Here is an 18,976-nt window from a genome sequence, read left to right on the forward strand (position 1 = left end):
CACCTACAGCCCGGGTCACCAGGCCTCACTTACCGGCTACAAACCTAATCCCCCCAGACAGCTCTAGCAGAACACCTCCTGTGCTGCAGAGTTATTTCAGAGCATGAATGGCCTCAGCCAGAAGCATTCACTCAAGCGTGGATAGGCAATTTAGAGAGGCAACAAAATGACGTTCAAATCATTTTTAGGGCAGCTTGACACCGGAATGCTCATGGTTTGGGTCATCCTCCTGATACCAGTCTCTGCAACAGGCAACTCCTGTCAGTTCATGCTGTATCTACAGCCTTAGGTCTACATTGTGCTCTTTATCCAAACGTACCGAAATTCAAGGAGCTGAAAAACCACACCCCATATCAACAAGATGGAAAATATCCAAGCGCTCTGCAACCTTACCAGGAGGCTTGTGTACGGATTTCAGATGAGACCTGCATGTGTGGACTAGTTCAACCTTGCAGCAGTTTGCCTCTGAACACACTTCACATAACAGGCAGGTCTATCCAAGACACTTGATCGTGATCGACTTTGGGAGATAAAAATTCTTCAGAGTACTTTTCCAACAGTATATGAGAGCATGACTAAGAGATTGTTTTTAATAAACTGAGAACTACTGAGTTCAAACATGTCAGTCCCTACTGGAAATGAATCGATATGGCATCCACTGCTGATCCTCTGGTGGCACTTAATGGATAGGAATACTGGAAAATACTATGGTTGTTTATCTGGGCAGTGGTTGTAGTCAACCTTACTGGGAAATATAATTAGAGTATTCTAGGCAAATGGTGTGACTTCTCTTCTAGGAAGAGAAACAAAAACTGTGTGAGTTACCCACTACAAAGGTCCTCGATCCTCTCCGGCTTCAAGCTACCTCACCACAACATTAAACCACGGCAAACCCAGCTTTCACTAACAACCTTCCATTCACTTTCTGCCTACTTGGACAAAAACTCGGCTCCAAGTTTTCAGCAGCGCCAGAGCAGCGTGAGCCCCTCAGTTACTACGGCGATGAATGAGATATTTATACCCGGGCGGGCTCGGAGCCGCGATGAGTCACCGGCGGGGCCGTGCGGGACGCGCAGCCCGCGGCCCCTGCGGCGGGGGAGCCGCCGGCTCTGCTCCTCCGCCCCGCAGCTGCCGGCGGGGACCCGGGGGCTCCGCGGGGGCTCCCGCCGTCTCCGGGGGTGTCCCGGGGGTGTCCCGGGGGTGTCCCGGTCGGAGCGGGGGCCCCCGGGGGGGGGGCGGGAGCGGCACCGGCCGCCAGGGGGCGCCTCCGCCGCCGACGCGCGCCCCCCGCGGCTGAGGGGGGGGGAAGGTCCGTGCGCGCGCCCGGCTCCAACCGCCGCCCCCCCTCCGCTCCCCTCAGCCCCTCGCGGAGCGGGAGCGCGCGCGCGCGCGCGAGGCCGCCGGTGCCCGCTCCCTCCACCCCCCCAAATAAATAAATAAGTGAAGGTAAATAAATAAATAAATAAATAAATAACAAATAAATGTAAATAAACAGGCAGCAAGCCAGCCCGCCCGCCCGCCCGCCCGCTCGCTACCCACTCTCACCCTACCGTTCCTCACCTGCGGGCGCCGCGGGGAGGAACAGGAGGAGGCGGCGGAGGAGCGGCCGCCGGTCGCGGGTCGCTCCCGCCGGGGGCGGTGTATGGTGTGTGTGTGTGCGTGGTGTATGTGTGTGTGTGTGTGGGGTGAGGTGGGGAAGGGGGGGGGGCGCGCGCGCGCGCGCTCGGCCGGTGAGCGCGGGCTCTGCCCTAATTTGCCGCCGCCGCCGCCATGATGGAGGGGGCGGGGGGGCGGGCGCGGAGGGGAGGAGCGCGCGCGGGGCTCGTCCCGGCGCGTGCCGCGCGTCACGGCTCGCGCCGCGCGGCAGGGCCCCGCCCCCTGTCACGTGACTGCCGGCGGGGAGGGGGCGGCGCTCGGAGTCCCAGGGAGACGGGGGGAAACGTGGATGTGGGGGATCCCTGCCAACCCCTCCGCCTTTTACCCAGGGGTTCGGAGCAAAAGGACCTCCTGGCACTTCAGGTTCCGCGGGCCCGACCCTCAGGTCACGTGGGCGGGTCAACCCCCCCAAACACCCCGTCCCCCGCCCCCCCCGCAAGGGTAGGGGAGCCGCAAGGAAAACAAACCGAGTCTGAACGTAGTTCACATGTATTATAATATAATATCATTTAGATGGTGCCTGAAGTAATAAAAAGTATTCTCAAGCTCTCAAAATACAAGTTGATTTTCCTGCACTCTAAAATTGCCATATGAAAAAAACATCAAAGTTACCAAAGTTTTATAATAAGCTCTCTTTTTTTTTTATCCCACATAGAAAAGTACGGTAAAAATTAGGGAAATAGGAATAAATCCGGAAGAAGCACGGGTGTGACAAATGCACAGTAAAAATTAAGGAAATAGGAATAAATCGGGAAGAAGCACGGGTGTGACAAATGCCGTGTTTGACACTTGATTCGCAAGGAAGGGTTCTATTTTTTTCCAGTAAATGTACCTGCAGAACAGAAACAGAAGCTTCCTGCCAACTAGAATAAACGAACACTATTGCAGGTTATGAAGATTGCCTTAAATTTTGCCAGAAAGAAAAGAGTGGCAGCAGCAACAGAACTTCTGAAGAATCACCACATCACAGAAGGTAATAATAAATAAATAACGAATGAATAAATAAATAAATAATGCCTTGGATCCCCACCGTGTATACTACAATGAAATTCTCATTAATCACAGCAGCACAACCATCCCAAGGGGCCACCACAAGATTTCCCCTATGCCCGCTCCACCTGACAGCCAGTGACCTCCAGCCTCCCTGCTGCTGCAAAGCCGTCCTTCCCCTCCCCTTGTCCACCTGTTTCCTGCATCCTTTTGCTTTTCCTTCATGAAATCACAGAACGCCCTGTTTCCAGGTCTGGGCTTCTCAGTTCAGCAAGAGACAAGGAGCTGCTGGAAAGGGTCCAGCAGAGGCCACAGAGATGATGAGGGGTCTGAAGCATCTCTCTTATGAGGAAAGACAGCAGGAATTGGGCATGTTTAGTCTGGAGAAGAGAAGGCTGACAGGGGATCTCATCAATGCACGTAATTATCCTCTGGGTGGGTGCCAAGAGGATGGTGCCAGGCCCTTTTCCGTGGTGCCCAGCGACAGGGCTGGGGGAGCAATGTCCGCGAACTTAAACACAGGAAGCTTCCACCTCAACTCGAGGAAGAACCTCTTTACGTCGCGGGCGGCAGAGCTCTGGCACAGGCTGCCGGGGGAGGGCGCGGAGCCTCCTTCCGTGGAGCCGCTCCGAGCCGTTCCGAGCCATTCCAAACCATTCCAGAGCCCACCCGGGAGCGGCCCCGGCGGGCCCCACCCCGCCATGCATGGCGGCGTGACGTCACGCGGAGCGCGGGTCGCTATTGGCCGGCGGGAAGGGGGGTGGGCGGGGCTCGCGGCCGCCTGACCCGACCCGGATGTGATTCCGCTCCGGGCACCGACGGCACCGGGCGCGTCCTCGGACACCGCCACTGTCACCACCACTGTCACCGCCGCCGTCACCGCCACTGTCACCGACACCGACACCGCCGCCATGGCGCTCAGCGATGCCGACGTGCAGAAGCAGGTAGGCCCGCGGGGCCTCAGCCGTGGGGAGCGCGGGCAGGAGCGGCCCCGGCCCCCGCGGCGGCGGCTGGTTCGGGCTTTGGGGGTGTGAAATCGTGTGTCCTGCTCTGCGAGGGGGAGCCCGGGCGCTCCTCTGGGAAAGGAGGAAGGGGAGGAGAAGTCTCTGAACAAACTGGTTTATTCCGTGAAGCGTTTTGGTGACGTTTTGTGCCAGGTTATAAGGAAAGGGTTCACGAGCAGGCTGTTTGCTGTCTGCGGGGTTTAGCTGCACTTCAAGGCACATAAACACACGGCCCTAGACAAGTGCTGGCTTTTTAGATGCTGCGGTAGATGTTTAGAGGCCGGGGCAGATCTCTTCTGCCGTGAGAGGACTGGAGGAAATGGCCTTAAGCTGAGACAGGGGAGATTCAGAAGATATTAGAAGAAAAAAAATTCGTTGTTAGGGTGGTCAGGCATTGGAATAGGTTTCCCAGGGAGGTAGTGGAGTCACCATCCCTGAAGGTGCTCAAGAGGCATCTGGGTGACACATTTTAATGGTTTAGTGGTTTAGGGGTTTCAGGAGTAGTCCTGGGTTCATGGTTGGGCTGAGTGATCTCAAAGGTCTCTTCCAACCTCCCTTCTACGGTTCTCTAAGGACTTTCCATCTCTCTTTTGCTTGTAGCTGTCCTACACCCACTTGGCTGTACCTCAGCCTTTGGGTGGGATGTGTGGTGTTCTTGAATGCCTTTTTCACATCTAAGCAGAGTGGGGCAGCCTGGGCTTGGCTTGAAATGGAAACTTACAGCCCTGCAGTAAGTCTGGCTGCAGACACCTCCTCCCGGGGCAGGACAGCCTGTCCCTGTTGACAGTAAACACTGCCCCCGCCTGAAAAAGCTGCTTTCAGCTGGGTTGGAAATGCTGTGCCGTGTTAAAGGCTGCACAGATCCAGTCAGCACTGGTCTGTGGGGTTTCCTACAGGTGATGAGCAGATCAGGCAAGTTCCCTTTGTCCTTTGCATCACAAGTACTTCGTGTCTCACTTTCTCATTCAGTAAACATGGTCTCTTGGCAAGGAAGCATCGCATTGAAAGTAAAATCAACGGGTTGCCTTCCTCCTAAAGGAGAGTTGTAACGTTGCATTTTATCCACAAAGCTTGTTTGTTTTTTTCCTGCCTCTTCCGTGAAGAGAATAAAAATAAATCTGGATTAAGGGGTGGTTTTGCTCAGCCATGATGGACCTGAACTTCGAAGGTTAGTTCAGGCTCTGGTGATGTACTAAACGTGACGTTCTCATAGCATTTCAGATCTGCAGCTTTCCTGTCAATGCTCTACACTCCTGAGCCTTGGATGATCCTGTTGACTGGAAAGGAGAATGCTGATGATATGGCAGTCCTGAATGTGTATAAATCTGGCAAGAACTTGCCAACTGACCCTCTTACCTACTCGCCATGGTGCTTTCAATAATTTTCACTTTGAAAATCATCTCTAATTAAGGGTTTTTCCCATTGATAGATTTGTTTGCTCTGTTCTGTCAGAGGTGTTTAATAGATTGTTCCATCTAGTTATTTCTAGCTACAGCCAGTCTAACATCTAGAACTTCCTATGGAAAGGATAATCACAATACTACTGATAGGCAAACCCTCTCTTCCTTTCTGTAGGAAGTAATACTTTAAAATTAATGTCTCATTTCAAAATACATTTTTTGTTAGTGTTATTAAAACTCATCCTATTTGTAGATGTGAAAATCTCACTGTGGACCTCTTTTCATGTCTATAAAAAGCAAAAAAGGATTTCGGTACAGCAGCATTTGAAGGAAGTGACACTGTTCAGTCTTACCATACCAAGGGAAGTGAGTTCTGTATTAGCTTACTTCCATCTTGTTCCTTTTCTGTATGCAGAGGATGTTTCTTGAACACCCAGAATTGTTAGAAGTAGTTTTCCAAAATTCAGAAACCAAACCACACTGGAGGAAGTGACTCAGTAATGTGAGGGTTGCTGCTGTTATACAAAAGTTCTTAGTCTCCTTCAACAATAGGCTATTCAGCAAAATAATTTCCTTACTTTATGTGCCTCTCTTGTCCTTTCTGAAGTGCAGGGTAGAAAACTGATGCTGTAGGTAGACACACACTTTAAAGTGTTGCAAACTGGAATTAGAAAAAAAATTGCTGATTTGATTTGAGGATGTGGATATTACTGTTCACTTCTTCCACTGCACGTGTTTAAAATCTTCCACTTGTTGGTTCACTTCTGTTTTCTCCTCTCTGTGGGCATAGTGCTGTTCTGCACCTTGGCTCAGTGCTGAACTTGGCACCTTCCTGATCTCTTTAAAATATTACATTTTAACATGAGATTCTATAAATAGAATCTTTTGTGTGAGTTTACTCAGAGTGGGTTGTCTGCAAAACGTGTCTCAGCACTAAGTGCAAGCAAAAAGCTGATAGGTTTTTGTGGTCTGCTCCCTCTGCCCCTGGAAATGGATGTACCCCCTTCCCAGCTGCAGTTTGTGTGGTCATGAGTCCTTATGGTTTGCCCCACAGTGGGATCCTGACCTTAGGCCTGGTCACAGAAAGGCATGTGATAGATAAGAAGAGCTCAATATAATTGCTTTCCTTGTCTTTAAGATGCTGGACCTGTGCTTTATAGTGTTTTGAGGTGGCTTCAGAAATATTCTCCACGTGGAATATATTGGTGCATACCAGGCTCTGAAGCAGCATGTGATATGCTTGATGTGGTCTGGATCAACTAGCACTGCTGCCTCTGTGTCCTTCCCCAGCTCCTCCAAACTGACATGCAACTACTTTGTAAAGTCATTTTGTAGCAGCATTTTTTAATGACCCTGTAGATCTTTACAGAATTTATTACGGTTTTTTTTTTCAGGAAAGATTTCTCAGGTGTTTGAAGGAACTTCTGGTTGTACAGATCTGACCAGAGTGGTCAGTAGCCCTTTGCTTTGCTTCACTGGTCACTGAGTGTGGAAGGCCCAGGTTCATTCAGATGTTAGTCTTCTCTGTTTCATGTAAATGTCATAACAAACACACTAATTTTGCTGTGTGAGGATTTTTGAATATTTTTTTTTTTAACTAAACCCCGGAGGCCAAAAAGTTGGTCTCATTAGTGAAGAATGAAAAACACCCAGCCTCACATTTATACAAATTTACTTTTGGGTTGGTTGTTTTTTTTTGTGTGGTTGAGTTTGGTTGGTTGGGTTTTTTTGTATGGTTGCATATCTGAGGAACATTCTTCTAGTGATAGCCATTGAAACACCATTATGTAGAATTATTGGGAAAAATAATTTTCTTGTAGTCAATGCTAAGATGTACTGACTCTTTGGCCTGCATGCTCAATTTAATTTTGTTTGCAAACAACATTATATGAATTAGTAAATGGATATGGAAGGGCCTGCTGTACAAATGAGGAATATATGTACCTACTTCCTCTAGTCAAAGTGCTTTCCTACACAAAATATTTTCTTTCCTCTCTCTTGTCACAGATCAAGCATATGATGGCTTTCATTGAGCAGGAAGCCAATGAAAAGGCTGAAGAAATAGATGCAAAGGTAAAAATGGAAGTTCACTGTCAGTAAGTGCAAAAGGAAAACTGCATCTGGCATCCTGTTTTGATAGTTGCAGTCAGAGCAGGCCTAGAACACTTTGTAAGCTACAGCTGATTCCATGTTTAGTTATTAAATAGCAAAAAATGGTGTGCCAAATAAAGTTAACATTTCTTAGCTTTTGACAGATGAAAACAGGTTGGAGCTATTTTTTGGCCTAAGTTTTCTTAGTGGTTCTCAGATAAAAATTTATCCATGTGGAAGTTCACTCCTTTTTTTAAGCAATCAGGAGATCTGAGTGATAATGTGACTGGATTGGATTAAGTGAAACACTTTCCCCACCTCCTGTACATATCTTGATATCACTGAGGATTGAAGGAGTTCTCTTCGTAACTATTAATTCTGCTGAGGTTTGTGCTAACAATTATAGTATTTATAATATTGCACAAGAACTCATACATGTCCCAAAATGCTAAAAGTTGAAAGTTAGACTGGTTGGATTATGTTGGTGAAAGTTTGTTTGTAACCAGGTTCATAACTGTACCTAAAACTGCGTAGACAGCTGCAGTCTTAATTCTAGATGTGATTCAGTAAGAATCCTGGGGAACTAAACCATCAGTTCATGTTTAAGGCTTGTGTTGAATTACTTGCAGAATTCTTCACTTAGGTTAAGCCACAAGAGACCAAGTTTAATATTGATCAGGTGATAGAGTGTAGATGTTTACTAAAGAAGGATTAATGGTGTCTTACAGCCCTAACAGTCTGCATTATACCACTACAGAAACACCTTGTTGGTATTGGACTCAGCATATGCATTACTAGTAATATTTAATCTCCCTTAAACATTTAGATCTACACAAATATTTAATCAGCACCAAAGCAGGTATTCCTGAGGATCTGCAAACAGAAGTCAAAGGTTGGGATTGGATTCTCAGGTGTAATTAGGGAAGTTTTCCATGTGTTTTCACATGCTGCCTGGCTAGGCTTTACACAAAAGTAACATCTATGCTGTCACTCTCCCTGTGAAAGAATTATTTAAAGTAATGACGTTTGTGGACGCTGAGGGTTGGGTACCTTGTTTTAGGTAGAATCTTTTGTAGCCAGAAAAGAGACCAATTCTGTAAAAACAAATCAGAGCTGAGGCTAAAATGAGTTTCATGTAACAGTATATAATACATAAATTTGGTAATTTTGTGCCTGAGGAATACATGCTGCAAGGAAACATGCCTCAGTCAGTTAATAAAATAAGCATTATCTTGGTGAGCAAGGTTCTAGTTTAGCAGAACACATCTTGTACTCACTCTGACTTGAGGACTGGTTGAAATGTTTTATTTTATGTGGAACCATAAATTGTATCATCCTATCTTGTCTGTGAATGTGCTCTGAAAGAACGGCTGTCACATTTTGATTCTGTTTCTTTCAGCCCATGGAATCAATTTCCACTTCAGTTATTTAATTTTTACTGTAGGCAGAAGAAGAATTCAACATTGAGAAGGGTCGCCTTGTTCAGACACAGAGGCTGAAAATCATGGAGTATTATGAAAAGAAGGAGAAGCAAATAGAACAGCAAAAGAAAATGTAAGTTGCTTAGGTTAGATGGCTGACTTCAAAGCCTGAGCTCTCATTTTATTGCTAATTTTATACAAAATTCTTTTTCCCTGTCAAACAGGCAAACTGATGATATATTTAATTCTGAGTTTCTAGGTTTTTTTTCTGGAGAAAAATTGTCAGAGCTGAGCTACAATAGTGTAACTTTTAGGAAGAGCAATGAAAGGATCCTTCATGTTTATGTACTTAATTTCTGGAAATCTGCCCTGGTCTGTTACCCTGGGACAAATGATCATGTCAGGTTTATTTTGAGTGGGTCTTTACTTAAGGACAGAGTTCTGCATTTTAATCATTTGTGCAGGTTCAGAAACAGATTGAAACAGGTGAACAGGCTTCATCATTAAATGCTGTAGTATTGTTATCTTTAAGGTGTACAGATAAATGTTGCAGTTCTTCTGTCAAAGGCTGATGGATTGATTCATGTATATCATTCAACTTGCAGTCAGATGTCCAACCTGATGAATCAAGCAAGACTGAAGGTCCTCAAGGCAAGGGATGACCTTATTGCAGTGAGTATCTCTCCAGTAAATACACAGAGGCTCTATTTCTGCCATGTGTTAGGAAATGTAACCATTCTCTAAAGAAAAATAGGATTTGGGAGTGAGTGACGTTTGCTTCAACATACAAAAGTGGCTTTCCAAGCTGCTCCTAAAAGGCATTAAGGATTTAGTCCAGATTTGCTGATCTACTTTAGCTTATTTTCACTGTTTCTATTACGTGCTCCTTTAGGAAAATACAGTTGTTCCTGTTCCCAGGAACGTTGCAGGCACTGTTGTATCTGTCATTTGCACAACAGCTTGTTTCTTTAAGGAGCAGGAACAGCCTCTTGCACGGCTGGGAGAAGTTTGAGGTTCTCTTTGCCCGAAGCAACGTTTCTGTGTTAAAGCTGCCGTGGTGTAAGCAAGGAGGCTTAAAACACCATTAACTGGGCTTTTCTGTCTCCTTCAGTGGCCCATGTTACATGAAAAGCATTGTTTCTTGTTCTAGTAGGTGACCAGTCCGTGTCTTGACTTACAGGGTGAGTGATCGTTTATCAGAGCAGGCTAGGTTTGGGCTTAGGTCGGGCTTACTGTGTTTGTCTTACACCACGTGCAGTGTGTTCTCACTCTGCTCATTGTGCTGCGTTCCCACGCCTGTCTTAAGAGACGGTTCCTGCTCTGCTAGGTGGGGCTGTTGAGCTGTTGGAAAAGCTGAGAGACCTGTGGAAGTCAAAAATAAAAGCTAATGGATAAAGGGTAATGTTCAAGTTGATTCTACCATGAAAAAGGGGAGTTAGCAGAAGAAAATCACCAGTTTATTGACTCTTTAAACCGAGTTTCAAACTTTAGATTGTATTCACAGAGAGGAGGAAGGTGGGTAGCTGAAGAGCTAACTCTATTGTGATAGTCTCTGCTGGGTAATCTCTTCCTCATTTATCTGCTGACTCAACCTCATGCTTCTGAGTAATTCTAAACACTCTTCCTCATTTTAAGACATTTAAAATCACATGCTGCTCACTCTTTCTTCCCTTATCAGATCTTTGGCTTCTTTCATGAAGAGAGATGAGCAGTTCCAGAAATGCTGTTACTCTAGGGAGGGCAGTGTAACTAGGTTTGACCATGGCATTAAATTGTGATAGTGTTATATCCTCACAGTGATTGTGTTACCCTGCACTCTTCTTCTAAATGCCATGAGGCAGGACAGTAGGGAAGAGTTTATACCAAATCATGGTTTCTATATCTGAAATAATTATGATGGTTCAGTTCTAGGAGCTGTGTTTGAGGTGACTCAAATTTCTTAAAAATTCAATCCCATCCAGTATTGATTTGTCAAATAAAGATAATCAAGACCAACTTCTTCAAATTAAAAAATAAGCTCTCTCTTTCAAATCTTGACTTGCATTTGCTTACAATTAAAAAATACCTAACCTGAATATTATTTGTTAGAAAGATAGATTAGGTTTCTTTGTTTGACCATAAAGCTGAAAAATTGGTTTGGACAACTTTATTAGTTTACATGAAGCATTTATTTACAACATATTTAGTCTGTCTGAATTAATGCTGCAGGTACTATCCTTTTACTACTGAGCTCTCCCTTTTTCATGAGAAAGGACTTATTGTCAGATTTTAATGAGTTCAGATCAGGGCAGGAAGAAGGGAAGTGTTTGGAGAGGATAGTGTGCCATGCACAGAGATGAAGGTCTAGCTTGGATGAACACCAGCTGGAGTGTACATTTACGTGTTGGCAGGGTGTGAGAGCTATAATAGAAGTACAGAAAGTTGGTAGGCACGAAACCAAATGCCAAACAGATGGGCTCTGCTGATCTGATTTCTTCTGAATGTAGGATTTGCTGAATGAGGCCAAGCAGAGACTTGCCAAGGTGGTGAAGGATACTGCCAGGTACCAGGCACTGCTGGATGGACTAGTTCTACAGGTAAATATTTAAATTGTAGAACACAGATCATTGCTGCCCTATCCCCCTAAGTTTCTTTTGTCAGAAATAACCCACTGGAAATTACAGTTGTATTGGAGTCTAGATCAAATGTTGCTGGGTGATCTTTGGGTTTTAAACATCAGTTCAATATGTTTCAGGCTTGGGTTCTGAACAGAAGAGGTCGCAGCTCATTCTGAGGGGTAGAACCTGATATGCCAAGCAGCAGTTCCATTGTAGCAATAATTGCAGATGTGCACACATACACTGTAACATGCACATTTTAGGCTGCACACATTAAGGTCCTGTAGTAATTGGCTGGATCAAATGCACCTTTGACAAAGGCTGTTTCTCCAAACCCAGAAGTTACCCGCTTCTAAAGTCTTTTGGGTGTTTGAGACTTAATAAGCCCTGGCTTTGACAAATTTACTGTAGTATGGCACGTGCCTGTGAGAGGCATATGAGGTAGAAATCAAAGCTTTGCTTACCTAGAAGAACGTCCTCAAGCCCCAGAAATCAACTGCCAAAAATCCAACAGGCGTTGGCCAGGTCAGTCCTGCGGGCCCTGGTGCCGCCTCGTGGTACGGGTTGGTCCTGTTTCTGTGAACTCCCAGGAGCCACCCACGAGCTCTCCTGTCACAGTTGGATGGCTGAGTTTTCTCAGCAGTGTCTCCTACCAGCTTGTGCCTCCAATTTAGTGGGTTTTCCTTGCCACACTCAGATCTGGTATTGCTGTACATCAAACAAACCTGTCCTGCTCTTGCGAACTGGCCACGTTTGTCTTGGCTCATTGTATTTGATCCAGTGAGAGATCTGTACTCACAGTTGGACTAGATGATCATTATAGATCTCTTCAAACTGGAACTAAACTTATTTTAATCTATTCTAGTCTCAGATATTACCACAGGAGCTGCAAGACAGGAGTTATTAGAACAGGCATCTGAAACTACTGCATGTCTTCAAGAGCTTGGCTGCATCCTCAGTCTACATAGACAGCAATGCTCCTTGTGTATACACAAACATTAACTGGCCAACACAATCCTATGATTCCATGTATAGTTTCACTTGAATTCCAAACCCATCACCCATATTTGGGCTCTTTCCCAGGTATTGGTGCTGTCCTCACAGGATGTCTGCATGAGGTGAACTTGCGAGCAAAGAACTAAATAAAAGAGACTGATATCGTCAGGTTCTGGGTTTCAAGTTGATCAGCTTCTTTCCTTTCTTGGGGTTAAATAATTCTAAGACAGTTAAAATGCTGACTGTGTGATCCTGAAGTGGTTATTCCCTGCAGGGATTCTACCAGCTGCTTGAGCCCAGATTAGTTGTTCGGTGCAGGAAGCCAGATCTCCCAATGGTTAAGGTAAGACACCTGGAATGGTTTGACAGTGTCCTGCTCACAAAGACCTAGACCTGACTGCAAATATTTGCTGCTCAGATCCCTTCTGCGTGACATGAAAACAAGCTTTGCTTGTTGCACTTCTGTTGTAGATACGATGCAAGAACCTAAGTGTGCTTCCAAAGTTGGGGATCATTTGCTTGCTTGGATATTACGTTGGAAACTTTATACATTGCTACAGTATTAAGAATAATAATTGGCTTTGGCTCAAAAGCCAAACTGAAATCCATTTGCTTAATTAAAATAAAAAAAAGAGGCCTCAATCCCTTCATTTTATTACTACAAATAATTGAGTGGTCAAACCTGAGTGGTGCAATAGCATTTGTCAGTGCTAACTGGAAGTTTATCTTCTATCTAGAGTGCGGTACAGAAGAGCATTCCTGTCTACAAAAATGCCATAAAAAGAGATGTGGATGTTCACATTGACCAAGACAACTTCCTGCCAGAAGACATGTAAGGAAAAAAGGAGTGTTTTATACACAGGACTAACATAATGCAACTTTTCAAGATGCAGCTTGTACTAGAACACTCTCAGAAAATTAAGTATGGAACATCCTCACAGTGTCTGCTGCTGTTCTTGTGGGATTTGGCACTTCTTTGTTTTAATCAGGCACAGACTCTGCAGTTTTCTCCAGGCAAGCAGTGTCTCAGTCAAAAATGTCAGTAAAAGTTTTGTGCACCCTCCAGCCTGATTCACACAGTACTGGAGTAGAGGATAACTGCACATAGAAACTTAACCACTGGTCTTTTTAAGAGAGAGGATATGGATGTTGCTTTCTGTCTGCAAGGCTCTAAAGAACATGGCACAAAGGTGTATATTCTGATAGTGATCTTTGTGTATGGACCAACAAACAATTCTTTTATCACTCGTCCTCATTTCCGAAATCTGGTAGCTGTCTTAATAACACAGAGTCTGAAGCTGTTTTGAAGTGACAAGTTTCATAGCTCCACTTAAGATTTAGATCATGCTGATGAGGACCCTTGCACATGGCTGTGGGCTCTGATAACTCCAAAGGTGCTTTGCACTGCTGCTTCACTGGATCACTTTGTGCTGATTCCTGTTAACACATGATCAAAAAGTTTGGTTTTTTAGAAATAAAAATCTGTGTATCTGACTTGTTTATAAATGCTGGTTTACAATAGTTTCTCTGCCACATTCTGACTCTTGACCCATGGAGTTCACAGATTTTTTTTTTTATTTTTTGTCACTTTTTTAGTGCTGGAGGTGTTGAAATCTACAACGGTGATGGTAAAATTAAGGTTTCCAATACCCTGGAAAGTCGACTGGACCTTGTAGCCCAGCAGGTGAGTTTCTCTAACAACCGAGGTGAACAAAGTACAGTTAACTAGTTTGATCTTGTAATTAAACCCTCCTGTTTCCAGTGTGTCACAATAATGCATGGGATCAGATTTCAACGTGAATGACAAGTTATTTTTTAATAGAAAGAGCTAAGTTACCTACTGTTTGTGCTTGTCTGCAACAAACATGGCTTTCCCCAGAACGATCCCTTTTGAATTAAGCTTGAGCATAAAACTCTATAAATTATGATACTGAAAGACTTGGCATGACTACACTGCAGTCAGGATGCTGAAATTCTGAGGCTAACTTGAATTACTGAAGCAAGCTTGGGACCAGAAACTTTGGCTGACACCTATTAAATCCTAGTGCAAAAAAAAAAAACAAACCACCGAACTAGCTCTGGCATCTATTTCTTATGCTGCAGTACAGGCAGTCCTTCCAGTCTAGAGAGAAGCAGGCAATGTGTGATCTGATAAAGACTTCAGAAAGCTCAAATGAACTGACTTGTTAATTTTGAAGCCTAGCCTAGCTACCCCACAGTGCCTGCAGGAGGAACATACAGGAATTGTATTGCCCATTGCATGGAACTGATGTGCTCTTTCTCCACAGATGATGCCAGAAATCAGAGTGGCTCTCTTTGGTGCTAATGCCAACAGGAAGTTTTTGGACTAAACCTCTATGAGAGGAGGTGGGATCTGTTCCACTGCCATACTGAAGGGGATGCAAAAGCATCTGCTAATTTGAAATCTTGAAATATAACATTACTGTGTCATCCAATATCTGTTCTTCAATGGAATAATTTTGCATACCTGCTGTGCTTAGCCTCTCTACTTGTGGTTAGAATGTATTGCTCAAAGGATGTGAAGACATACATATTCATCCAGAAGTGGCACTAGGAAGTGGAGGCATTTGGGCTCTTGGCTTTCCTTACACTGTTGTGACACTATAAAGACAAGTGGTCCATTTAGGGTCACTTTGTTTGCTTTGGCCACATCTCTTTCAAGTTGTCTGATCTGTGAAGTAAATCACTGTGCTGGCAAATTTGCTTTTATTTGCTGCTGGCAAATCCCTTTTCAGTTGAGGTCTTCAGTGTTACAGAGGGCATGTATTCCTTCCCAAGGTAGTAGTTTAATTCATGTTACTTGGTCAGGCATTTCTTGTTCTGTATATGTGATTTAAAATAAAAAGCCTGAGCCTGTAAAACTCTATTTATTAAAATAAAAATGCGTGTGTGTGTATATGGAGTTCCCTGTCGCTTCTCTCTGGGGCATTGGCAGCAATCTTTGAAGAGTGGGACTGTGTGAGTAAGGACTTACCACTTGAGCTGTGTGTATTAACTGTTCTGTGAAGCCAGAACTCGAGTGCACGGAGTGGTGTCAAGCTATTTGCTGGAATAGCGTTGGATGGCAGGCAAGGCTTTTGAATAGGACTCCAGGATGCCCGTCATTCTCCCTGAGAAATGGGTCAGTAGTTTTGCTCCCTCAGTCTTCTTTCACAAGAGGGAACTACAGTCACACGACTGTGCTGCTCAGATAAAACAAATGCAATCCATTTCCAGTCGCAGCTTTGTCGTTTCTGTGCAGGAGATCCAAACCATAACCCTGTAGTAATTAAGTTTCAGGACCTGAGGGACAGCAGCTGACTCTGTTGCAAGTGTTCTCTCTATTGTTGCAGTAACTATTAATTTAATTAACAGTAGCATAACTATAATAATTACTAAATCTGTTAAGTTTTGCTATTTACTTCTCCTTTGCTTCTGCTGTGGTGACCAGTATTGTCTCCACATTTTATGGTGTAGGACAGAAAAATTCTTGGGGTGACTTTCCATATTACAAGCCTCTGCCAGAATACTTGACTCTCTGCCTAGTGCTCAATTCTGAAACTTCTTTTGTGGCAATAAGAAGCTGATGAATTACTGCTTGAGTGTGTTTTGAAATCATCTTCTCTTAAGTGTTGCAGTGAATCAGGAATAGTAGGAGTTTCACATTGTGCCATGAAGAATACTTGAAAACTGCAGCAACACTGCTTTATGTGTTATGTGGTGTTTTTAACCTGAGGCCCTTTCTTCTCAAGCTGAGTTGTGTGCCCTCATGTAAAGTGGGCTCTAAATGCTAGATGAGCCTTTACTGCCTCCTTTCTCTCAAATGGAGATTGACTGCTGAGAAAATCCTGAATCCAAACTTATTTAATTCATGTCTAGAAGAAATGCTTTAAATTTACTCTTAGAAAATGAGATTCTTTAACAAGGTTGGGGTTTTTTTTTTGTTTTACTGGTCCTTACTGTTGCGTTTAGGTGCCAGTTCTTGTTTTCCCACATAGATGGTTTGTGACATTTATTCCTTTAGTGCTTTGCTTTTTAATACATGTTTCTGTGACTGGGCAATAAGTGTATCTGGATTAAAGTCCCACCCTTTCTAGATTTTGGATAAGTGTTACAGCTTTGATCTTTGCAACAGTGATCCAGCTTCCTGACTAAGCTTTGGGCTCTGGTTTTGTGACACACCTGCAGGAAAGGAAAATCTTCACATATTCATGCTTAACTGTGTTGTTTCTTGGTTCAAAGAGTACTTTTTGAAGCAAATTTGTTTCCTGTCTGGAGATGGCTCATCAATAGGCTAAATGCCAGTGCTTTGAAAAAGCAGTTGAACTTACTTGGGTCCTTATTTGCTCTGCAACCAGGGCTTAAGAACAGAAATTAAACGTTGAGATGGAGTGCAGTGTATGGAAATAAAAATTGAGGGGTGAGATGAGGAGGTTAGTAGTCTTTGGTAGGTGATGTACACTATGAATATTTTCTCCAGTGCTCCATGAAGAGACTTCAAAGAGATGGTAAGATTATCTCTAAGGAAGTGAACAGCCTAGATTTGGCCATCATAATTTGAAAGTGTAGCTTTTATGTTGTCCTAGTGCTACTGTTTCCTTTGGAAAACTGATACAGGCCGTGGTGTTACTGTATGTGGGTAAAGTCAGGGGCAGAATAAGCTAAAGGTTGGGACACAGAAGAAACAGATTGCTTTGTTGTACATCATTCCACAGTGGTGGGACATATGACAACATTATCTTCCGGTAGGTTTTATTCACTAAAAAAAACTATTCTTTGAGAAGTTATGAAGATGTTTCTGATATCAATAACATAAAGATGCTTGGCTGTGGCAAAAGGAGATTCTTTGGTCTGTTTCTTTCATGAAGGTGGCAAGACCTTCATAAATCCATTTCTTGTGTACTTTTGAAAAGCAAAACAGTAACTAGTTAAGTGTCTGACTGTGGTTGCTCCCTGCAAGTTCCCTGCAAGAGTGTTACAAGGAGGCACGGATTAATTTTAATCTTGGGACAACCACATGAGATAATTTGATTGCAAAAAAATGTCTGCATCACCTGGAACATCCTTCTCCTTGATTCCAAGTAACAGGGGCTGTTACTGAGTTTTGTTGCCTGAGAGATGCAGAGAAAAATGGAATATCCCATCCAGGTGTACCTAGTGCAGTTGGGAATCCTTCTATGTCTTCATCCAGACTTCTCTTCAGTGTTTGTACACAGATTTTTACATGCAAAATGTGAGACAAAAGTAGCATTTCAGGTGGATTTTGGAATTCCTGCTGGAGCTGTGTTGCAGCACTGTTTCATGAGTTGAACTGTACTGCTGAATGAAGCAAACGAGGCAGGATACACAATATTTTTCTCACTGATGTACCTGGTGACCAGTGGCAAATCAATGAGGATATTGATCTTTATTCATCTTTGTATAAGCATGCATAATATTCCAGTTGGATAAGAAGCCCTAAGCCAGATCAGCTCATTAAGAAACTATACAAATATAGGGAACAAAGGAAGCATTAAATCAGGGTTCAGGTAAAAGAATTAAATTGTGATGGGAGAGGCAAGATTAACAGTGAGTGCAAGAACTAGAGCTGGAAAAGGAGTTAGGGAAGTGGATAATGCTGTGCTTGCTCTGCAGAGTTGGCAGTGGAAAATTTAAGAGCGGACTTGACACTAAGTGATCAGCAGAGGACTTAAAATGTTGCTGCACATCTGAGTCACAACCCCGCTTTTAGCACGAAGTTTTCGCACCGAGAGGAATTAACATTAATCAGAGAGACACGTGCTGGATGAATGATTCCTGGAGGTGCACCCAAGTGTCAAGGTGAGAGAAAGATTGGAAGAAAACAACCAGAAAGTACCGAGAACTGAGGCCTCAATGCCTTTATTAAGCCAGTGACAGTGGATGGAGAGAGAACTCCTGGAGGGAAGCTCTGAGCTGGCTGTCAAGGGGGTGAGTGCTACTCCCCAGAACAGTGCTGGTGACAGGGCCAGGTGCTGCAGGGAGGCTGTTCAGGTGCCCAGCTCTCTTCCTCCAGTCTTGGAGAAAAGCATGACAATGTTTTCGGTGAGCTTTGTAAAAACTAGCAGTGAAAATCCAACTTTTGGGTGAAGCCTGCCAGGAAAGGCCAGCTACAGGCCTTGGGGTGCTCAGTCCAGGGAGGCCACAGATCCCATCCTGCAGCCAGAGGCAGGCTGGCAGGGGGAGGGTACCTTGCTTGTTGCATGGCCTGCTGATGTGAGCAAGCAGAATATGCATCTCTTGGAGAACAGAAGAGTGTTGGCTAACACCTTACACAGACCGATAGCATACACAGTACAGCAGGGCTGGGGCCACCTCCAGAGCCCCACAGGAGTGTGAAGTAGTTGGGGAGGTTAAGAGAAAATTACCCATTTATTTACTTCCAAAGAAAGAGCAGTGAAGGAGGAACAGAAAAATTTGGAAATAAAAGTGAACGACCCCAGGGGAAAACTCAAAGCAAAAAAGTTTCTTTGGGAAAGTGAACTCTGAGCTGCTATTCTGGGGAGCAAAGGCTTGAGACTGCAGTAAAGCAACTTGGCAAAAGGTGTGTAGCCCTGAGCAAGAGCCCAGACAGACTGCAGTGTGATTTGGCTGGGTTTGCTGTTTGATACAGGCACTCAGAGAGGCAGGTGGAGGCCCTCATCCTGCCTCTCAAACATGTTTTCAGGGAACAGGCCATGACAAGAAGGCCCTTCCAGGGCTGGGAAGTTCCTGCTGCTCTCAGCCAAAGTAGAGCTGGCTGGGAAACCCCAAATCTGTCTTCCTAGGCATCTCATTCAGAGCATCCCATACCACTTCTTTGG

The 18,976-nt window shown here is 44.5% G+C and overlaps 2 protein-coding genes across 2 annotated transcripts in view; one reads left to right on the forward strand and one right to left on the reverse strand.

Moving 5' to 3' along the window:
- The window catches only part of BCL2L13 (BCL2 like 13), a 41,480-nt gene extending 39,674 nt beyond the window's left edge, over window positions 1–1,806 (reverse strand). Inside the window, exon 1 of the mRNA XM_064654503.1 lies at window positions 1,561–1,806. The gene's annotated coding sequence lies outside the window, so the exon portion shown is untranslated. The remainder of the gene's footprint in view (window positions 1–1,560) is intronic.
- A 1,634-nt stretch (window positions 1,807–3,440) lies between these two features.
- Window positions 3,441–15,072, forward strand: ATP6V1E1 (ATPase H+ transporting V1 subunit E1). The gene is made up of 9 exons (XM_064654511.1): window positions 3,441–3,590; window positions 7,058–7,123; window positions 8,586–8,695; window positions 9,168–9,234; window positions 11,049–11,138; window positions 12,430–12,498; window positions 12,893–12,987; window positions 13,752–13,839; window positions 14,444–15,072. The coding sequence occupies exons 1-9, from the start codon at window positions 3,558–3,560 to the stop codon at window positions 14,504–14,506; spliced, it is 681 nt and encodes a 226-aa protein (XP_064510581.1). The 5' UTR covers window positions 3,441–3,557; the 3' UTR covers window positions 14,507–15,072.
- The last annotated feature ends 3,904 nt before the right edge of the window (window positions 15,073–18,976 follow it).

The sequence above is a fragment of the Pseudopipra pipra genome, chromosome 5, assembly GCF_036250125.1.
Source record: "Pseudopipra pipra isolate bDixPip1 chromosome 5, bDixPip1.hap1, whole genome shotgun sequence".
Lineage (NCBI taxonomy): Eukaryota > Metazoa > Chordata > Aves > Passeriformes > Pipridae > Pseudopipra > Pseudopipra pipra.